General features: G+C 35.1%; 1 protein-coding gene across 1 annotated transcript in view; it reads left to right on the top strand.

The window, feature by feature from the left end:
* The first annotated feature begins 3102 nt into the window (after positions 1-3102).
* The window catches only part of LOC104531807 (calmodulin-regulated spectrin-associated protein 2-like), a 42144-nt gene continuing 21774 nt past the window's right edge, over positions 3103-23472 (top strand). The window contains 5 exon segments of the mRNA XM_029087176.1: positions 3103-3258; positions 4002-4085; positions 10962-10994; positions 15178-15319; positions 17851-17990. Coding sequence (XP_028943009.1) covers positions 3112-3258; positions 4002-4085; positions 10962-10994; positions 15178-15319; positions 17851-17990 — 546 coding nt within the window. The 5' untranslated portion in view covers positions 3103-3111.

The raw sequence follows: 23472 nt of genomic DNA on the forward strand, positions 1-23472 counted from the left end.
ATAGTAGTGTACTATGTAAGACCTTAGTACTTTGCACCATTGTAGTGAAAATTATCAAAGAATGAAAAGATTTTTTTGAATTGGCTCAAACCAAATCTCTGCATAACAAAGTCTTGTGATAAAACAGTGTTGTTCACTGTGGTTTGCTTGGGTTTTTTAAAAGATATTTCTCTAATGGGTTTGTACACTGTGTAATTTAATGTTACTGATTTTTTTTATTATTTCTCTAAAAAATTGGGGTTTTTTGAAACTGTGTCCTTATTCAAATATACCTTGCTGCAGTTCTGGATGTGGGAGGTACACAACAGCATGAAATCCTGCCTGGGGTTTTTTTTTTATGCTGCATGTCAGAATGGTGACATCTTGGAGGAAATAGCAGCATTTAGAGTACCATCTTGGTACCAGTCATCAGCAGCTCCTGAGGAGTTCCTTCAGGCATTGTATTACAGGCTTGTCCAGAGAAAGACGATATTTCTGAGCAGCTGATCCTAGTTTCTGCTGAGCTCAGAACGTTTTTGTATTTCCCCCTCAGATATGAAAGGTTACTTCCTTGTGCCAATTATAATTCAGTCATAATTGCATATCCAACTAGTAAAAGTGACCACTCTCCCTTGCTTTTTTATCTATGCTTAAAATATACTGATCAGTGAGAGATGAGCAAAAAATGTAACTTTATTTGCTATCAGTAGAACTCTTTTTAAAATTTTTTTAGAGTACTTCAACAGTTATGCTAACAAACCCTGTGTTCAGAACAGTAGGATATTATTTTTGTAGTACAGTTGTTAATTTAGTCTTTTTTGTTGAGCATAGTGAATTAAAAGATGTGATAGGATGCAGTTTGTCTGACTCTTTCCAGATTAAGTGGAAGAAAACCAGTAGAGCTGTATGTGCAATTTAATGGTTTTCTCTTTGTACCTCTTTATTTTTTTCTTTTTTTTAAAGCCATCAAACAAAAGAAAACAAAAAGCCACACTGGGCAACAAAGATATGGCAAGGAAAGACTGTTAGAGCAATGACCCCTGGATGTCAGAGATGATCCAGGTCTTCCCTCCTTCCTTCCAGTTTTGCACTTGCTAAACTACCCTTCTGCAATCTGAGCTTGAAACTCCTGCAGAACTGTGTGGATTCACATGGCTGACCCAGGCTCTGCAATCCCTCACAAGGTTCTGGGACATTACTAGTAGTTAATGTGATACTCTGCCTGGGTTCCTTCTCTGCACTGTATTGCTGGGCCAACAAAGGAGGGACTCTTTGGTGTCTCTGTATGGAATTGCTGTATTTCACGGTGGAGTGCAGGTTCCTCAGAGGGCTGGTCATGGGCAATATTATCTACCTTTTCCTTTTTAAGTACTTTGGGTAGCAAAAGTTCAACTCCCCTGCAATTTCCTTCATTTGCACCTAAGAGCTTGTATCAGTAGTTGTCCACTAAAGGTCTGTGAATAAATTAAGTAGACAGATGAATATGGTGAAGAGTTTATTCTGAGTAAGTCTGTCAGAAGTCAGTCAGTGGTGGCAGGAGTGAAGAGGCACTGGTTCTGAGCCTAGCTGCACTACTTGTGCTAGGACCATAGATGGAGAGTGTGGAGACAGGAGGCTCTCAAGTCACATCGAGGGCCCAAAGAGAATAAGCTCATCCTGGGAACACTGGCTGTCAGGAACAGTTCTGTGAATGCCTTTAGGTAGTAGATAAATTAAGCATACTTTACCTTTTTTGTCAAACAAAGCAACTTAACTGCATTTTTTTTAAAAAAAAGTGTGCTGCTGTCTGCTTCTGAGGCCAGCATCATCACTTGCATCAGTGATACAGACACTAAGGGCAGCACAAAGTCTGGATCTGTTCATCTTTTTCCTGCTGGGAATTTGGGAATAAATGATGTGCATGTACTACCTTAAATATAATGATTGGATAACATATTGCTGTGTGACTCATGTTGTTCATTGCTGTTACCATGGCTGTCACAGCTACCTTGTGAGATGTTTATATGAATATTTTTTATAGAATTGAAGTGATGATGTTAACAAGTGTTTGGGATCTTGGTTTGCATCATGAGCTGTGTTTAAAGGCAATGTTTTAAAAAAACACTGTCTTTGGAAATTGTTTTGGTTCACAGGAAATGTCGCTTAATACTTAGAAAGCTGTTGCTATTCTACTTATCATGAAGCAGAACGAATCTCTTTAACTGTAGACACTGCCTCTGCAAACCACCATCATTTTATTATTCAGTCACAGGAATCTAATGTAAATCCTGGTTGTCATCCTCTTTTTTCTTTTCGTTGGTTTGTTGGTTGGTTGGTTTTTTTTTTGTTTTTTTTTTTTTTTTTTGGAGGGGTGGCAGGTGTGTGGTTTTTTAATTACAAACTGTGAAATAGCCATTGTCTTTCAATGCTTAACAACAGCAGGAGAAACTTACTTCTTCTTTGAACAAAAGCTGTGTTTTATTTATCAATATATGCTTATTTTAAACCTAGTTGTGCAAATATAGCTGCATCTGCATAAGATAATTAGTTTACTAGAAGAAAAATAAATATTTTCTTTTATGTTGTGTTTTTTACTTAAGATCAGTATAATCGTGTCTTCTTCCTGGATTATGACTTTAAAAATAGATAAACTGCCACTTATTAATGCAGCATTTTCATAATGATGAAGGTTGTTTACCAAGCGGTCTCAACTTTTATTTCCGGTACAACTAACATTGATCAGACAGGGTTTGTTTTGGTTTGTTTTTCGCTTGGGTGACAAATTTAAAAGATCTCTTTAGCTCTGTTTCTAGTGACAATATGTTTGAATCATTAAAATTTGCTGTTCTTTCAATTTCCAGTTCTTTATTTTTGTTGTTAATTTTTTTACAGAAATTATTTTGATTTGCAGTAAGCATTTTTAAAATTAATGTCCCTGTGCTTTGTATGGTGTTCTCAAATCTGTTATGTGTCTTTGTCTTCATTTGTCTTTCATTCAAAAACTTGACAGCCAGACAGAAAACTTGTAGCATTTACAGTTTTGGTCTTTGCATGTATGTGGTTATGTTCAGAAACTATAAGTAAGAAAGTGATCTTTTGATTTGCAAACTAATTAGGTATTTCTGCTTCTCTTTGTAGAGTGCTCACTTGGCCATGATCGATACTCTCATGATGGCATATACCGTAGAGATGATCAGCGTTGAGAAAGTGATTGCGTGCACTCAGCAGTATTCATCCTTCTTCCAAGCTACAGATCTACCTTATGACATTGAGGATGCTGTCATGTACTGGATAAACAAGGTATGAGTACTGGAAAAGCAAGCTGTGATTTTCTTTGTAGTCTATATGATTCTGTGATTTGAGATGAGTGGGTAGGGTATATATATGTGTAGGTATATCAAGGCTGTGTCTGATAGACACTGTTCCTTTATCTGCTGTATATGGATAATAAAAAGCAAAGTTTGCAGAAATAAGTTAAATATGTTATGTGAACCAGATAAATGTGAAGTCTGAATAAAATCTATAACATACATGTGATATCTTAGCAGTCACTGTCATGTTGCAATGCCATGACAGCTGCTTGAGGGTCTCTTTTTGGCTCTTAAAGTTGTTGTCTTAGTGTGTAATTTTATCATGATTTAAAACCAAAATATTCTGTTTGTATTTGAGTGCATCTTGTTTGAAGTGATCTACCTTTACTGCATAATCCAATCAAGTAACAAGGATACACTGTTAATCAAATGCAATTGAGCATAATAAGGAGCGGGTTAGTTTGTGCAATGTAAAGGTAACAACTAGTGACCCCAGACTGCATCTGAAACTGACGTTTGCTGATTATGCTTCAGGGCTATAGTCTGAGATAATTGTTTAATATTTGCAGTTAACTCAGTGGTAGTGATTTATAGACATTTTGAAAACTTGCAATTTCTATGACTTGTTTCTTAGAATAAACCAGTATTGAATAACTATTCAGAATAAACTGAATTCAGAACTATTCTGAATAAACAGAATAGCTATAACAGAGTAAACTATTTTGTCTTTAGGTAAATGAACATTTGAAAGACATAATGGAACAGGAACAAAAACTAAAAGAGCATCACAGTGCAGAATCTGCAGGAGGTCAAAAGGTATGTGTAGGAGTTAAAATATTTTAAAGAATAAGCATTTATCTGTAAACAAAAACTACTTGCATATAATATATATAGGTAAATATACATTTGCAGACATTGAACTTTTAACTGCTTGTTAAAGAAAGCAAGCTTTTAGTATTCAGTAATTTTGTTATTAATGTTATCACTTCTATGAAAATATCCATTTAAATATTACACTAATGGAGTTTCACTTTTTTTTCCAAGTTGTCCTTTTTGACAAATAAATTTCTGATATCAGGGAAGCATCTGTTATGTTAGTCCTAAGGAATTTATAAAGATTAATGAATACTTTTGAATGAGATCTGATGTGAAAAATACCACCACATTTTTATTCACAACTTCTAATGTTTTTACCTTGTGAACTACATATATCTCAAAAGAGAAATCTGTATGTGGCATCATGGGAAGCATTACTCTGGCTATGATCCAAAATACTGGTTGATTACAGGTTTTATTATATATACAATAAAACCAGATTATGTTTGATTCCCTTTCATAACAGGATTTTTTTCCTTTTGTTTGCAGAGCTCAGTTAATTAAGTAGCATTATACCCATCAAAATATGGAAGGATAGCATACAGTTCCAGAGTATGTAAAATTGCTTGCTTCGGAATGAGATTATTTATCCTATTGTGATAATAATAGTTATTATTGGGGAACTGGTAATCAGTTTGAACACCTTTTTGTATTACTCCTGCCCTTGAATGCAGAACAGATTTCCTAGCTACTGCAAGACTGTAATCCTAGTTCCATTCCTGGTCTGTTTTTGCGTAAGCAGCTATCTCCTTTTCAGTGCTCCTCTGAAGGAGTTGCAGATTACCTGGCTAGATTAGAATTTCAGCTTCAAAAAGCATGAATGCAGTGAGTGTCCTTGCACTTGTGTTTCTTTTTAATATAAGGAATGATGAAGGCTAATTAGTAAGTATCTGACTTGGCAAAAGAAAATGGTATTTTTTACCATAGTATTGTGACTGCGATGCATAAGTCTTGATATGGAAAGTTTAATCTGTGTTCAATAGTGATAAAAGCATGGAAATCTGGGGAATAAGATGTCCCTGACAAGTTAATTTCTTAAGTTTAGATAAAACAAAGTAAATGGGGGGTAGGGAGATAACCTATGATCCTTTGTCCTCTAGTGACTTTTCTTTTTTCTGAAAATAATAATAGGAAGTTTTGTGTGTTTTTAGGTCACTTTGAAAGATAAGAATAATTTTTTAAATCCAAAGTGTGTGAGAGTCTTAATATGGTAAACAAAGATATATGAAAGGGAACATTATTAGCAGAGCAATGCCATAAAATTATCTGTATTTGTAAAAAATCTGTAATGTTTATTTTCACTTATATTAGGAATAGCAAGGTAAAATTTTTAGTTTATTTGTAATGTCAGCATTCTTGAATCAACTGTTGAAAGACGTGTATAGTCTGTAACTGATCCCATAAATGGACCCAGTGGAGTACTAGAGAGTGTCCAGAGGAGTGTCACTAAATTGGTGAAGGGTTTAGAGGGGAAGCCATATGAGGAGAGACTGAAGTTGCTGGGTTTCTTCAGCCTGGAGAAGAGGAGACTAAGAGGAGATCGCATTGCAGTCTAGAACTTCCTCCCAAGGGGAAGAGGAGGGGCAGGCGCTGATCTCTTCTGTCCGGTGACCAATAATAGGAGCAGAGGAAATGGCAGGAAGATGTGCCAGGCCCCCTTTAGGTTGGATGTGAGGAAAAGATTCTTCACCCAGAGGGTGGTGGAGCACTGGAACAGGCTCCCCAGGGAGGTGGTCATGGCACCAAGCCTGACAACTTTCGAGAAGCATTTAGACAATGCTTCAACGATCCTTGTGGCTCCCTTCCAACTCACAACATTCAATGATTCTATGAGTAAAACACTTACATAAAAATGCTGTATGCATTTGTGGTGTTTTTCATATGAATTGTGAAGCTATAACACAATCAGAGTCCTGTTCTGTTGGCCAATATACAAATGCATTTGCAAAATAGCAGAATCATGCTATAGTTGCCATATCATGAATTGCAATTAAGACCTTGTCTTTTGTACACTGAATTTTAGATACTATTATCCCAGGTACATGTTGTTATTTGCCTCAGTGTGGGATTCAGCTGCATAAATTAAACTTTCAAGTAAGATATTCCATGCTAGGGGGTTGTTTTAGCATAGCTTTATTAGCTAAAATCTCAGCATGGACAAAGCCTCAGGCTCCAGCTGACTCCTATACGTCTCTTCTGACAGTAAATTTATTGCAGGTTACGGTTAAAAAAAAAAAAGGCTATTAGAAAGTTAGCCATACTTCACATTTAAGTACATGAGAAGAATGAGGATAAAATTACTTTGATAATGAGTAAAAACATCATTTGTACATTGAAGTTTCAGTGAATATAATGATAAAATTGAATCTGCTTCTAGAAAATAAGTCTAGAAAATGAAATATTAAGTGAACTCTATTTTGAAGTATTTAAGGAATTTGAATTACTGAACTTTTTATTTTGTACACAGGAGGACAGCAACATATTTTCAACTCATTCAGATCATCTAACTCCAGGTTTTCTTTGAGAGACACTGGGCTGTTCAACTGATGTCTAATTTACTCTGAAATCTCAGCTATTCTTTGTCATATGCTTCACAGTATTTCCCAAATTTCCACTTATTTTTGCTAAAGCTAATGGTGATTGCACACATGGAAGCAGCTAAGATTTAGAAACATTAAACACCATAACTAAAACTTGTATTTCTTAACTGCAGATCATATGGAATGCTAGCTTTCCAAAGAAAACTGTAACACAGATCCATTGGGTGGATCAAGTGCATCAGATCAAATTAGTCAGAATTTCTAACAGGAGTGTCTGATGTGGCTCCTGTCAAGCATCTCCTAGTATTTATTCCCAGATACCCAGGTGTTTTACACTGATTATCTGTCTCCATATTGCATCAGTCCATTCATTCTTCTTTTTATACCACAGAATCAGTGATGCGTCCTGTTACTTTACCCTACCTCATATATCTCAGCAAAGCTGTGAAGTAACTGTAGCTGAATTCCTATACCAGGTTTAGGTATTGCTGGAATATGTATATAATTTTAGCTGAATACTAATTAGCGTGGTGGTGTTCTTTATTTGTTTTAATTTCATTCTCTGCCTGGGTTTAGTTATCAGTATCAGTAGATTTTCTTAAATTAAAAAAAGGTGGAGGGGAATTGAATTCTGTCTTTGTATTAACTAAAGCAATATTATTACACAGTTATCCCTTTTATGGAAAAACTAAATTATACTTTTATATATTTATTAAGAATAGCATTTTCTATGCTCATATGACAGTTGTAGCTTAATTCTGGGTATCAGCATTCAATTGTTTTAGTTTCTTTCTTTGATGTTTTTAAACTCCTAACTACTGCTTCGATTTGTATTTTAAAACTTAGCATGAAGGGGAAGTGGAATGTTACATTGTGCCTCTCTTCTGTCTTCCACCATCCTTTCCAGGTTGGGTCTCTCTTCTGTAATTTAGGCTCTCCACGTTACCTGTATAGTTAGCAGTTCAAAAGGTGATGATTCCATTCCATTCCATTTGCAATCTCCCCTCTGTTCTAGCCAAACATTTTGGATATTTTAAGTTTCAGAGTTTTGAAGATGTGATCAGGTTTTGAACTCGAACTAAATTTGAATTAGGAATGCCTCTTCTGCTGATTTAGAGAGATGGCCAAACATGGGAAGACTAGGTCACTCTAGTCATTAGGGAAAGTTTTTCCGTAGTTTTAGTTTCTGACCAAGAAGTAGCAAAGTTACATACCTAAAAGGTGAAGCGAAGTTAATGAGTTGACTTTTTAATTATTTTATAATTTTCTACTGTGATAAATTCCAACATTTATCAGTTATGAAAAATAATTTCAATGTAATCCTCAAGCCTGCCAAACTAATGCCTTACTATCTTGCTAGAAATCTGCAGTGAACCTTTTTGCAATAAATAGTAAATCTTTCCTTTTAAAAAAATCATAAGCGCCGTATACACAGATTAATAAATGGTACAACTGATAAGAAGATATACCCGTTTTCTATTTCTGGATAGATAAAAACAGTATTAACAGATTATGAGATTGCTTTTGTTTCCCTTTACTTTCTTCTGCTGCTAGCTTCCTGTAGAAGAGAGGAAGGAGAATGTATGATTTTTAGTTCCAGGTAGCCTTCTGTGGATCTTGATCAGCCGGTGATTTGTGGTAACCTCGTCTTTTTCTGGTAGAGTCTTTGCATCTTCTTTCAGAATTAGGATTTCAAGTTTTGTAGTGAATAGCTTTGGTTTTCAAGCTTTCATTTAATAATATGTAGTGAATGTACTTTTGCACTGGTTAAACCAATGATTTTCAATGTAGTCGAAGCTTTCTTAAAAACCTGTTATTTTTCCAACTGCTTTTGTAATTTAGACTGAATCAGTCTTAATGGATTTAAGCCAAATCAATTCCAATCCTATGAGGGAAACAAATGTAAGAGTGTTCATCCAAAGACCTGAGTTCTTTAAACATTTTTAAAAATTAGTTTAAACAGTGCAACTTCATGTGTGAAAGTAAAACTCTAACGCCATAGTTCCACTTTCAATTTAATGTGTCATAAATCCACACTGCTAGCAAAAGCTAACCTGTCAAGAAGAAAAGTTTGCAGCAGGATTAGCTTCTTGATCCAATTAATGCAATTAATGCACAGCTGCATGAACACAAATGATGGTGCAAGGAAGACAGGAGAACGAAGGGCATAACTACCATTTTTTGGCACCATAGGATGAATTTATACTGAGATAAATTTATCATAATCATATATAAAACTTTCTGTTAGGGGAGATTAAATAATTTTCTTGTAAAACTGTAAGCCCCCAACCTGGGGCACACTGTTTTGTTCTTTTGTTTTTTAATAATTTCCAGGGGAAAAAAAGTTCATTCATGTTGATAATAAAGTGCCAATTCAACAGCCATTGAAGTTCCATTATGTTGTCCAAGAGATTTCAGCTTTTCTTTATCTCTCTTCTTTAAGTGCCTTTACAAAGTGTATATTTATAAATCTTATAGTATGTTTGAATTTAAGCTTTATTATCTTCAGTCTTTCAGCCTCTTGAAGCATATTCATAGTCATCTCAACATAGTTTCAGCTGTGTGGACTAATGAAAAGATATATTGAATTCCTAGTTTTGAGTTCAGTTTGTACTGTTACAGAGAGCTAGTCTTTGGAATTGAAACAAATGTGTGTTTTTTTCCAAAGGGTAGTTCTTCAGCCTGTCACTAAATAGATATTGGTGGAGCTTTTGAGACTGAAATACACTTTTCACCTTGATACATCAAAGACAACTGTTACTGTCAGTGTTAAGTAGAATCAAAGGCAGCTCTGGTCTGATCTCAGTCCACTTCCCTAAAACCTTGTGTTATGATATGGTTTAGAATTCCTAATTGCAGTTGAAAATTAAGATAATTTGTTTTCAAATTCATGTGCTTTTCCATACATGGACTGTATTTCAGTGAGAGACTGAACCCTATGGAAAGTGCTTTACTTGTCTATGACTAAAATGACTGGAGCCACACATGAACATGCATCTTGTAGTTCATTTCTTCTAAGTGGCTTTGGGATTCTCTGTAACAGTACAGTTAAGTGGAAAAGAAGAATGTTGAGAATAGTCATGTTACTAATGCATATTCTTTCATGTACAATAGCTTTTTTTACATAAAAACTTTGTTTCATTGCTACAGTTGTTTTAAGGGTTTTATAGAAGTGCTGTATTTTAGCAACTACATAAAATAATAAGCTTCTGTAGCAGTGTTTTCCATAGTAGTTTTAAAACGGCTTTTTCTCCATTTATCTTCATTTATGAAAATATTTGTCTTCATTTAAAAAAAAAAATATTTCCTGCACTTCAATAATTGGTTTGATTTTTTTTGTTTTGTTTTTAAATTTTTACAATGAAATCAATAGTGTGGTGGAGTTTTCTGTGTGTATGTATAATACCACTACACAATGTTTTTTTTCTTAATAGTAGAAGTATTATGCCAGACTACAGTACAGAGTTACAGAAAAATTCACTGACTTTAGTTTGCTTAGAATTAAGCTTTCAGGTCAAATTTTATATTTGTAAAACTTTTTATTTATAATTTGGTGTTATATTTTTTGATCACATATGAGTTTAGAATTGTATGTATCAGTTCTGATCATTTTTCTGCCAGTAGCCAAAACTCCATCTACATTTCAGGTCACTGCACGTCATGCAGCTGATGCTAATGTGATTTGTCATTGCAATAATATAACTGCCTGCACCTCTTATTGTTCTGAAAACTGTCATATGATTGTTTAAAAATATTGTTAAATGTTATAAACATAACTGTTTGGCTTGAAGTAACTAATGCAAACTTCACTGCATTTGGTTGTACTGTACTACAGTGTGTTCATACCTTTTTTTCATTGCTTTAGCTTCCCTGCTTCCCCATATGTGCTGCTGGAGTTCATTTTGATACTTGTGATATCATGACTTCAAGTCTCAAATGAATTCTTCAGTCAGATTGCATATGTAGGGTACAATTAGATGTGTGAAAGCATTAAATAAAACTGCATTGATCTGACAATCTTATCTGTTCATGTGGGAAAATTATAACGTTGATCCACAAAGACTGAAGACATATTTCTCCAGTGTTATTTCTGCTAATTAGTTCAATACACAGGAGTTACAGTGCACTAATGCTTACCATTACAATTCACTGTTATACAAAACTGAGAACGTTAAAGAAAATGGCTTTGTAAAAGTAATTTATGAAATCTGATAATTTGTTCCTTTTTTTCTTTGCTTTTTGCTTTTATTCTTTTTTCCTACTGCTTCCCCTGAAGTCTCCTACCAAATGGTTTTGGAAACTGGTTCCTGTAAGTTTGCCCAACTGCTTCACTTTGATCAAATAGCTTATTTTGGGAATGGTTTTGTCCATGTCATGCTGTTCTAATCATCCATTTCATTTATCTCTACAAGCTAATTTTATAAGAGATTGCTCTGCAAAAATGTGCATAATACAGAAGCTTCTTTTGCAAGGTAATCTGTGCAAAATACATATAAGATGCAATGCTGGATAAGGAATTACTTTTCAAGCTGTCAAGTTCTCTATGAGTTTATATAAGGCAGTGTTACCTGTTATTTACTAACGTCAAATGATCAGGTTTTTTGCAAACTACTTTTTCATAAGCTTTCAGTCAACGTGTACTATTTGATACTGACTCTAAGAAGAGACTTGCAGAAATAGTTTTTGATTGTTGATACTACATGGAATCTGAAAATTTCTGATTTATTTTAATATGCAATTATTACACCGTTTGTCTAGAATTCCCTAATTTTTCAGCTGATGTAAGACTGCTGTTAATCTCTCCCCATGCAAAGTAGCACTACTTTTAGTGAGACTATAATTTCATTAAAAGCAATGGGAAAAAAAAAAGTAGCTGTTTAGATCTGCAATAATAATGAAACTTATTTTCTCTGGGCTGTATCACCTTGGTATTATCATTACTTTCCTCTACCATGTAGTAATTCACCCTTGAAATGCATTCAGATTGAACAATCTTCAACAGGTTTGTCTGGGAACAAAATAGTCAGCTGTTTAGGTATATGCAGAATTGCAAACTTCTGGTCTGAATTCCAAAGAACTGATTTTGATCTATCTTTGATCTAAGGATTACCAAATAACAGATTTGGCAGTCTCTCAGATATTTGTTGTCATAACTAGTAAAAGATTGTTCATACACTGCAAAGAGAATTAAAACTAATAAGGCAGTTGCATGTAGGTAACAACAGAAATCAGTTGGTGTCTGGAAAACCAGTTTTAAAGTACTCTTTTCAGCAGACTAATCAGTATTCAAATTCATAACAGTTTAAGCTATACAGGCAATTTCTCTGTAATGCTATCTGTTACAATTGTGACACACACAAATACACTGGTCTTCATAGTATAGTCCTTAAATTTTGTTTTGGAATTAAGATAGTGTAATTAAATGGAGGGAATAATGCAAATAAAATGGATTGACTGTGATCAGAAATATAAGCACTTTTTTTGGTCTCACTTCTACAAAATAAGGTGGTGCTACTTCAAAGCAGTTTCAGAATATGGTTTTGTTCTGGTTTTGCCTAAGGTGTTAGTTTACTAATGGTTCTCTTCCATTGCAAAAAAAATAATATTAAAATATAAAATATTAAATCTATTGAAAAGCTAACTTCAATTTGCCTGCCAGTTGTCCATAAACAACTTCAACTAGTGGTATTTATGTTACTTTGAGCTTGTTCTTTTAGAAGAGATACAGTTGAAACCCAAGTGGTACTGGTAATATAATAGGAAGGCAGTGGCACAAGCTGCTCTAGCAATTTAACCAGTCTTTTTATCTCTTCCCTTTACATAGAGCAAGTGTTTCATAGTGACATAGATATTCCTGAGCATACAGGCAGCTGAAAACTTACTCTGAGAAGTAAATTTATAACATATTATCTACTATATGGTAACTGCATAAGGGTGTTCATTATTAGTGGTTAACTCGGAATACATGAGCACTTACGACAGAGTAACCGGTATGCTGTTGGTTCATCTTTAGCTGACCTTGTTTATATGCAAGTGTCTCGACTATATCTAGACTTGTTTAAGTGGAATAAGTTGAACGATGCTAAATCAGACTGGTTTAGGATCTCAGAAATAAGATGCCTGTATTAGCATTTATGTTTAAATTAGCACTAGAGCTTTATAATAAATGCAGACGTTCATTTTTTTGCATTATTTCATCCATATTTAGCAGCAAACATTGCAACTAATGAGAAGAGTTTCTTCAAATGGAAGTTTATTAAAAATGCAGTGCAATTACCAGTGTCTTTTATTTTTTCAGTGTAATTTCTTTTATCTTTTCAGCCAAATTGAAACATGGTACCTGTTATGCCCTAATGAACCTAGCATATCAAGTTATATAAATTTATTTTTTCTGAAATAACTTGCCTGGTATATTCTCTACAGTGAATAAAGTCCTCTTTCTACATCCACTTTAATGATATGACACAGTTTCCAGCATCTGCAGGCACTGTTCATAAGGCCAATGAAGGCAACATTAAAGTGACAGTAGATTTTTTTCCCAGGATTTACTGTGCAAGACCACTGTATTATCAATTTCAAATATTTTTGAACACTCCATTAAAAAGATGCTATTTAAAAGAATGTATGAATTACACAGGGTCTGTTGGACCATGATGTTAGAGTCCATTTGTATCCTGTAGCTTTTATCATTATTTCATAATTAAATTGTAATATTTCATAGACTTAATTTCAGTCATTTCAAGGAGGAAGTACATGGACATACTAACATGGTATTTGAAACTTGCAGGATTTTCATCATAGTGGTCATTGGATAGCCATAGAGTGAAAAAGAACAAACTTCCACTGCAAGCATAATTATCCTATATCATTAGAAATAGTAGGCAGCATTACTAACCTGGAGAACAGAATATTAATAACCACTAACATGATTTTGTTTAGTGTTAGTGAATATTTCCCAAGGTGTGCAAAGACCAACGTTTTCATTTTTATGCAGCATACTTGACACACAAATACCAGCACATTTCAAGTATGAAATAAAGACTAACTCTTGGGGTTTTTTTTAAATATTAATTTCTTAAAGTATAAGTTCTCTGGGCCAAGTATGAGCCCTTTATTTTTCTAGAACTGATGTGTTTGCTGTTGCCAGATTAAACTCATACTTCCTGGGCCAATTAGAGGCTGCTGACATTCACTAAAGATAGTCCAATGTGATCCTTGACAGAAATCCAGTGGCAGTAAGTATCGCCTTCAGGGTTAGTCTGTGGAACCACAGACTTTTTTGCCAGCAAAGCTAGTTTGAACAGTTCCCACCCCACCCATAAAACCTCCAGCCCTGCCCACTCATTCAGAAACAAAGGAGGAAAGAGATGTTGTAGCTTAATCAGTGGTCTTACTGGGCAGCCCCATCAGCAATTGCTCCAGCACAGCCAAAAGGTGGAGAGTAGGAGGTAGGAAATGTCAGCTTGAGCTTTGCTGGGAAGAGTGACATCCACAAAGACTTCTCAGAGTCCCTACAGGGAGACTTCCAGTTCAGTGTGTATAGATGAATGAAAATAGTATAAAATTAACTCAGAAACACTCTTGTCATCATAAGTAGTTTTGTGGTATGAATAGAAAAGTAATCCTTCAGTATTGTTTTAAAAATAAGTCTTAATAAATAATATTAACAAATTAAATTCTGTATTACTTTTCTATATTGCTTTCTTCCACCTCCATTTGTTTTCCCAGGGGAAATGAAAAGAAACTAAAAATTATTAATAACACTTTTTAAAGTAAGAACCCCTCTCTCTCTCCCCTCACAAAAAAAAAAAAAAGAAACCTGTAAAAAAGATATTCACTGCAGATAAATGCTATCATGGTATTCTGAACTAATGATCTTTTTATACACCAAGCTGTTTTTCAAAGTGTTTCCTTTTATAACTGGCCCACTGCATGGTCATAACAGTTGACCGTTTATGACTGCTTATAATGACACATGCTAGTAATAAGAACAGAGTTGATCAAATGCATATTTCCTTGTTTCTGGATTTGTCACTAAGTCAGTTATATGAATGACATTTTGGGCAAGATTCTTAGGTGTATTAACTTCAGAGTCAGTTGACTTGCTAGTAAACTGAAGTTACACCAGCTAAGGCTTTGTCTCATTGTTTTTATATGCAGATCATTTCTGATCGTATAACAATGGGTGTTGAATGTTAATTAAGGTATATGATGTTATTTAATTCAGCATGCTATACAGAGTTCATAAAAATTGTGCAGTTTTGAAGGAAAGGCTCAATATTAGTATTGCAGGTTCCTTTCCTCTTGGATGTTTCTTATGTCATTCATAATGGCATAAGATGGATAGTTTTAAAAATTTAACACTGAATATTCAGCTATCTATTGAATACTGCTTTTTTATTAATAGTGAAAAAGATACTTACAGGGTGAATCTGTTTCTTCATATGTTTCAGAGCCTTTGTCTTTCTAAATGTCTTTATTCTGTATTGTAGGCTCGTTACAGGAAGGAGCAAACATTGCTTAAACAGCTGCCCTGCATTCCATTGGTGGAGAATCTGCTGAAAGATGGTACAGATGGTTGTGCTCTGGCAGCCCTGATCCACTTCTACTGTCCAGATATTGTTAAGCTGGAGGGTATGTCTAACATGTCTCTCAGCTTGTAAACAGATGTCCATAAAAGTTTAAATGTCTGTTTGATAACTATGTGAAGGAAGGTGCTTAAATATGATACATGAGAGACATAATTTGAGTGTAGTGGATTTAATAATAACTTTATGCCTGTTTATTTTTACATCTAAATAAAAGGAACCAAGGTGTCCTTCCATGCTGTACTTATCTTTATGTTATCATGCTAATATAAACGTACTAAGCTACATTATTACAGATCTGACTGTGGCAACACATTTGCCTTTGTGCTATGAAACTTGAAATGACCTGGGAAAGCTCCTATTCTTGAAGCTGCATAAGTGTGTTCTTGTGAATCTGAGAAGTTATAGATATACCACATGGAAGAGGTTAGAGTTAGCCGAGCTCTGCGCAACTGCACAGCATGGCAAATAGTTGCTCTGTGTTCTGGGCTTTTAGTTCACCTGATAGTTACCTATATCATTTATAGAGTAAACAGAAATATATAGTTCAGAATGCATTGGTATCATGCTGTACTATAATAGCAATTGTCTGTGATGATGAGCAACTTCACCTTGTTTTTTTGCTCGGTGGTCTGGTTAAACCATATCTTCCTCTTGGCAACTAAGAGCCTCATGTAGTTGTAAAACATCTTGGCAGCTAACACCCATCATTTTCTGCCTGTGTTCTGTCCGTGATACCTTTGATGTCATGGGAACACTTACACAGAAGCATTCTGAGAAACAGAGGAATACATACAAGGATATAAAGCTTGCTAAGGACTGAAATCTGGAATTCATATACAAAACCATGTTATAGGAAGCTTCCAGTACAGTAGGCATTGAAGATGAAAGACACTCGGGTGCATGCATTCACCATTCTTCTTTGGCTGGTGAATTTTGAAAAATACCACTTTGGATTTATAGAGATGCTCCAGCCAAACTATGCCATATGCGATTGGGGAGGAGTTCAGACTTGGGTAGTGTTGAATGGGGGTGACACTTATTACCTTCTTCTTGTTTGAGCATGGCTGAAAATACTCACAGTCCGAAAGATCTTGTATCTCTTGCACAACCATATATATACTTACCAGCACATTCCAGCATCTGACTTTAAACAAGACAAGGCACATATCGTCTTTGGAACTCTAGTTTTAATGTTCTTGTTAGGCGTCCTGGCATCATCTTCCCTAAAGATATATAAATGTGCATGTCATTGTCTCAGAAGTAAATTCAAAGGTACACTGAAGCAACTAGAAGCACTTTAAAAAGACTTTGCCCACCTTCCCTGTATTTAAATAATATAAGTTTTGATACATGTTATATTTCACTGAGACTTGGTTCTGTATTGGAACTGAGGAAGGCAGGTAACAAAAATGCATGTGCAAAAATGCTTAAAAATGCATTAACAAAAAAGAGAAAAATATTAATCTAGAGTTCTCTGTAGTCTGAAATATATTGTTTCTTCTCATTAAGACTTTATTTAACTTTCAGATCTAGGTTCACTTCAAAGAATACAGGACTAGAAAGGACTCCTTCTTTCATTAAGTCAAGAAATTGACTATTGTACGAAATTATATAATCCCTTTCATGAATTTATCATTTTTATCTTTAAACTATCTAGCTCTTAAAAATCTGTACTCTTCTTACCCACTGTTGCAGGGCTTCATTTTGTACATAGTGTTAAATCTTATTCTTGTTCTCCACCTAAATGTGCCTGTAGCCTGTCTGTGTGCCTTTGCTGTTCTTCCAGCAGTGCCCTTTGGCTTGATTAGCTTCTCCTAATCTGATGTCTACCTTTTTGATATATTTTCTTTCTCTTGTTTAGCCCAGGCTACTGAACCAAGCCTTTTCAGTCTCCCCTTCTGAAATGGATTTCCATTCTCATTATTATCCTCAGTAGTCTTCTGCAACTAGTCCAGTTTCGATTCATCTTTCTTGGATGGTCATAGTTGTACACAGAAAATCCAGACTGGCATCTTCTTACTGCTCTGTTCAGTGCTTCTCTGTCACTGCTGGAATATATCTGATTTCCTCAGAATGGGAATCCTTATCCTGCTAGCATCAAAGTAGATTCCTTGTCTGAAGAAACCTTTTATCCTAAACAATTTAAAACTTATGTGGAGCTCTGTCATACACTGTTGTTTTAGGCATAAAATCTGATGCATGCTCTGGAAGTAAATCTAATTTTTAAAAAGTAATTAGTGAATAAATATGGTTTTTAATTACATGGAAATAGCAGGAGTTAGAGCATAACTTCCACTTTCACAAAAGGCAAAGCAGAAAGAAATAAACTTGGCAATAGTGAAAAAACAAAATTCGTCTTTAGAAAAATGTCTAAAGATATAAAACTGCAAAGAAAATGTAGAGTTGTAATTTCTTAAGATTCTAAAATAGAAAAATAAAGGCCTCCTTGGGGGGGGGGGGGGAATATCAAGTCTGAATTTATCCAGAAAATGGTCCAGAATCCAGCAAAGCGAAAAGAACTTTTTGGCAAATATGTAACTATATCTAATCTTTGCTTCTGTTCTTCCTTTTTAGATATTTGTTTGAAAGAGACAATGTCTTTGGCTGACAGCTTGTATAATCTACAATTGATTCAAGAATTTTGTCAGGAATACCTTAACCAGTGTTGCCATTTCAGTCTTGAGGATATGCTCTATGCAGCTTCTTCAATAAAGGTAAAAAAAGAAAAATAAAAAAATAAAAATGGAAGCAGCATCCACTGGACTGTTTTGCTCATGATCTCTTTAGCCTTTTTTGTTCTGCTGCTATATGAAAAGGCACGTTGCATCTCTTGTGGCATGCAACACAAATTTTGGCAGCATGTACAACCACATTCTTATGTTCTAGTAATTTCAAAGTATTTTTTAAAAAGCACTTGTGAAAGTATTGATTTTGTGCAAAACTTTCACACTTTATCTTCTTATTAATTAATTGTTACTTAAAGCATGTAATCTGTGATATTTCTGTTAAAATGTAATAGTGGTCTGTATTAGTTTGAATTTATTAAGGCTTTAACAAAAGGACAAAATATTGAAGAGTTGTTTATGGAATTGTTACTCAGCCTTCTTATTCGTTTCTGTTTTTATAATTTTATGGGTTTTAACCTAAAAGCTTTTTCATTTTTATAAAAGCATAAACTTCTAAGTGAATTTCATTGAAAAATCTAATAGATTTATGCCTGGAACACAAGCAGGAACACAATTCCAACAAATACAGTTGTTTGAATAAGCAATTAAGCATTTTCAGTAATTCTAAGATTTTTCTCTTTTGGAGAGACAGAAAAAGTTTTGCTTACTCTATCATTTTTAAGCCTGTGTGGAAAGACAAGGAGTAATCTAATTATTTCTTGCCTAATTGTAACTTTAATTTTTTATTCTTGTGTTTCTCTAAGACTTCTATATGAAACATTCTTCATTTGCTTAAGATTCTTGTTGGCCTGCCTTTAGGGAATGAAATAATATTTTTATGGAGTCAGCATATCCATTGCGGATGGGTTGTAATTGGCTTCTAAATATCTGGGTCATTTCACTGCTTTTATGATCTTCATATAAGTATCACAAACTGAGTCACAGAGGCCAGAGCTTGAATACAGCTTTGTTGTCTCCTGTAGGGTTGAACCCAATCCTTTTCAAATAAATAATGAGATGCCAGGGTGAGTAAGGGCAGTAGGACCAGGGCCCGTAAGTCTAGACTAGTTAGCTGTTGCTGCTTTGTTTTGTGTATGCAGATTTGCATAGTGACTGCTTTCAATCAGCTTTTGCTGGTTTTAAATTTCAGATACAGTAATCTGCATAGACACTTGTAAAAAGCCTGCTGCATTGCAGTCTCATCTGTAGTTTCGCAACTTAGGGTACTGCAACCATGTTGAATGATCTTGAGTAGGACTCCTTCGCTGCATTTTGATTGTTTCTTTCTGCTTACAGACACATGGAATAAATGGAATTCATTATTCTTCAGTTTCATTCATGACAATTAATAATACCATTTTTTATAGTAATAGTTTGAATTATTTCTCAAGCCAGTGTGCACTCTGAAGCTTCAATTTTCGAAAAGTATATTAATGTTTTTGTCAATATCCTAATGCATCAGACTTTACAGTTTTAAAATGCTCCAGACTCGGTATTTTTTTTTGTTTCTGAACACTGTTTTTAGAGGGGATTTAGAGTTCTTTCAAAGATTTAGAGTATTTCTAGAACTGAGAAAGACCTTTGTGATCATGTTTTTACAAGTTGCTGTGGTGTGGATACTTATTTAGATGTGAATGCTACAAAGAAAGGCTGCCAAGTTTTTCTTCTAAAACTTGGCATGGAAAAATTGGCTAGTGCTACAAACTCTTTCTCCAGTGTTGAGAATTAATTTGCTTTCAAAATTTCACAGTTAAAGGAGCTCTTTCTTAGTTTTCCAGTGCATCTGATTAGAGTAAGTTTTAATAAGTGTACATATTCTCTAAAGAATTTTATAGTCACTTTGAAAAAACTTGTATTGTAAATGAGTATTTTAAATATTACACGTTGAACTAAACTGGTTAGTAGAAGTTACCTTTATCTCAGTCTACGAAATTTACGTAGTATCGAGTTTTAGGATTTATAGAAGCGTGTAGTTTTGTTTCAGGTGTCTTTGTTAATCTTTGTTCGTTTTCAGGGTGACTCACACTGCACAGTAGGTGACACTATGCTTTTGGTTAAAAATCTGTTATATTCATAGTGGTGACAAAAAGAAGCAAACTGCTGATACATTACTGGAAAAAGCCTCAAGAGAAAAATTACAGCTGAGTTTTTGGAATGACAATGCTGTGCTTTGTGTGGTCCTAGAAATTACACTAGGTATCATGACTTTATGATAGTCCTTGGGAAGGAAGGGAGCAGAGCCTCTTTCATTTAAAGTGATCAAGTACAAAGTGCATACCTTACATTCTTTACTGGGCACACTGACTGCCCTGTTACGTTAAATCAAGGTAGGTTGTAGATGGCATATGATACAGAAACTTAATGCAGGACTTGTCCAAGGTGTTTGTGCCCAGTTTTGGCTTTCTCATCAAAATGCACAGAAACAAAGTCAGAGTAATTTAAAACTCATCCAGAGTATTTAGTATAGGCTCTCAAATTTTGCAGCAGATGAAACCATTGGCTTAGTTTCTCTTTTAGCTCAGAGGAGAAATAAGCTTTGTCTGGATTTCTAGACAGCTTTAATGTGTCACAATCAAATGAAGCAGAAAATAAGTTTTGTTGCTCCTCACTTGTCCATTTCTCCTCCCCTAAGAAAAATACATTTGTGAAGTTCTTTACTGTGATGTTTACTAAGGCAGGGCTACTGATGTTAAAGAAAAACTATTTGAATACATTCCATAGTTGCTTGAGGCACCACCAAGGGACCATCCTGGTTCCTGGTTGCTTTGCTTTGAGACAGGCAAACACAAGTAGAGAGAGATTACATAAAAATAATAATGCTATTTTCTGAATCCTCCTGCATATTTAATAAGAGGAAAGAATACAAAATCTTGGATCTCTCTTTAGTTGTGCAGATTGCTTTTCTGCCTTGATCCTCCATCTTCCCTTCTCCTGTAAGCAGTTTTATCCTGAGACAGGATTTATTTTATTTTTTAATATCTTGTTCTTCGCCTGTATCTGGGAAATTACATAGAACTGAAAGAAATGTTTTCTTGTATCTTGGCACACATATATTATGCCTACCCAAAGAACAAGTTTGTAGAGATAGAAGATCTTGCATGAAGTGCCATCACAAGAAGCTTGAACCGTAGAACTGCAGAACAGTAAAGGCTTCATTATTGGTTTGGCCCAACAGTTGATAAGCACTGCAGTGTAATATTCAGTATGTAGCATTTGTGGCTTGAATAAAGGTCTTAGGGAGTGTGTAATTCCTGAAAGATTGTTATAAGGGATATGTATGGTCCCTAAATAGAAAGAAAAAGAAGTATCTCACATTCCATTTGTCACATAAAATATGTTTTGAAAGTATTTCTGAAAGAGGAAAAACACATCTTTGGTTATATTATTGATATTTTTAGATCATTCTATGCCAGTTTATTCTAGTAGGACCATAGGGTTTAGACCTAAGAACAAGTCATTTATGAGGCTCACATAGGAACTTGGCATTGAATGAACTGACAGACAGTTAACTGTTGTCTTTTGTAAGTGTTCCTTTATCTGAGCCTTTAGAAATATGTGGTTAGTTGGTTTTGTTTTGTTTTGTTTTTAAACAGTGATCCTAAACTTTTGCTACTCATTTAATTTACACGTATTTTTGCACATTCCCTTTTCATTTATAGAGGATTGAGTCAGAGTGAGACACAGATCACAGCCAATATTAGAACACTGTTTATTAATTCAATTGCTATTATTAATAGAAAACTTACCATGATGCATTCATTTGCTCACGCAGTTCACACACACACACACACACACACACACACACACACACACTCACGCAGTCATTTTTACTGGGGTCATACTGGCCCACCAGTGGCTTTTGGGAGGGTGTCCAGAAGGTCTCTCAAGGGGTCACTTGTCTCTTTAGGTGTGTATGTACATATAATCGTGTATTCTTTGTCTACATATAACAGCTACTGCCCTCGTAGGTGTGGTTAGGGCTATATAACCTGTTGTTGACGCTAGCATGGGCTGATGGCCTTGTACAGATCTGGCCAAGTCCTGCTCTTCTGAGTGTGTGGGTTCTTGGGGATTCAGCAGGGCCACAAGTCTCTGCAGCCTCCTGGTTCTTGGAAGACTTCCATGTGCTACCCCTCAGCATGGATGCTTCCTCTCTTTGGCTGCTATTTTCTGATGATTGCAGAGTCTAGTCACCGAGATCCATGCAGAAGGTACATTTATTCAGCATTAAAGCTTTCTGAATGTGAAATTAAGCAAATTTAAGAGGTGATTGCTGTCTCTTGTCTGTGGAAGGCGTTCCTCTGAGCTAAAATGTAGGCCAGACTCTAAACTGTGCAGAGTCATAACTAAGCACGTGAAATAGGTACCTTATTTTTGCATTTAGTTACTAACGAGAGCAGACAGAACAAACATTTGCACTGTCAAAGGCCAGATGGAGAGGCTTATTCCAGAACTTTTTTCTTTTTCTTTTTTTTTTTTTTTTTGCCACTACTGAATTGAACTGAAGAATAGAATATCTGAAGGGTTGTTTTAGACTAAAAATATTTATTGTATTCAAACATTTTGAACACTTGCACTTTCTGATGTAAAGTTGGTGGTAACTTTTCAAACAGTGTAAGCAGAAGCTATAATCACCACCATGTCCTCAGAGATGGGAAAAGTAGTGTCCGAATACATCACATAGATAAATCCTAGAAATTAATGGCACCACAATGTCCATAAGTGTTGTACAGCCTTCCCTCCAACCTCAGTGAAAAAATACATTGCTAATCAGACTGCTAACCCAAGCCTGAACTTGCGTTGGAGTCCCTATAAGTGTGCATATGGACTCCTTAAGGACTTGGGAGAGCAGCTGGCTGTTTGGTGAAGCAATTAGGTACGTATGGTGGGAGTCAGTCCAGGGATTTGATTCCCATCTGGCTGGTTTAAAAGGATTGGGGATCAGGAATGAAAAGGAAGCTTCAACCAGGGAACAGTTCTTTAAGAGAAGAATTCTCTCCTAGGAGGGACCAAATGTTCCTGACTCATTATTTAAAGGGAAGCAGCATGGTTTGCTTTCACTGATGTTAATCAGCCAGTTTCCCCACATCTTTGTTCTGGGGTGAAATAAGAAATACTGGAATTTTCAGCTTGAGTTGTTGTGGTGGGAGATATGACAAACCGGTAGTGCACGGATCATTCACAGAACTGCAATTTGGCCTTCTCCAGAGAGTTTGAAACACTCCAGTTCTCTTCAGGCTTGATGCATTTATGTTGGAATTTCTATAACATATAAACTATGGATTTGCATTTGCAGTAACTTACTTTCCTGGCCTACTGAACAGAGATTTTAATGCGCGTCATTATATAAATTGTACCATGTATTTTTATGTTCATTTTTAGAAAATTCCTAAAAGTATCTATGGCTGCTTTTCCATTCAGTTTTAGTGGATTCAAGCCTGATTGCAAACTGTTTGTATCACTTGTGCATATGACTTTGTAGTTATTTATTCTATAAATATGCAGATCTAAAACCTGTAGATGTTAGAAG

This window comes from Antrostomus carolinensis, unplaced genomic scaffold (assembly GCF_000700745.2).
Source record: "Antrostomus carolinensis isolate BGI_N321 unplaced genomic scaffold, ASM70074v2 scaffold12581, whole genome shotgun sequence".
Taxonomy (NCBI): Eukaryota; Metazoa; Chordata; class Aves; order Caprimulgiformes; family Caprimulgidae; genus Antrostomus; species Antrostomus carolinensis.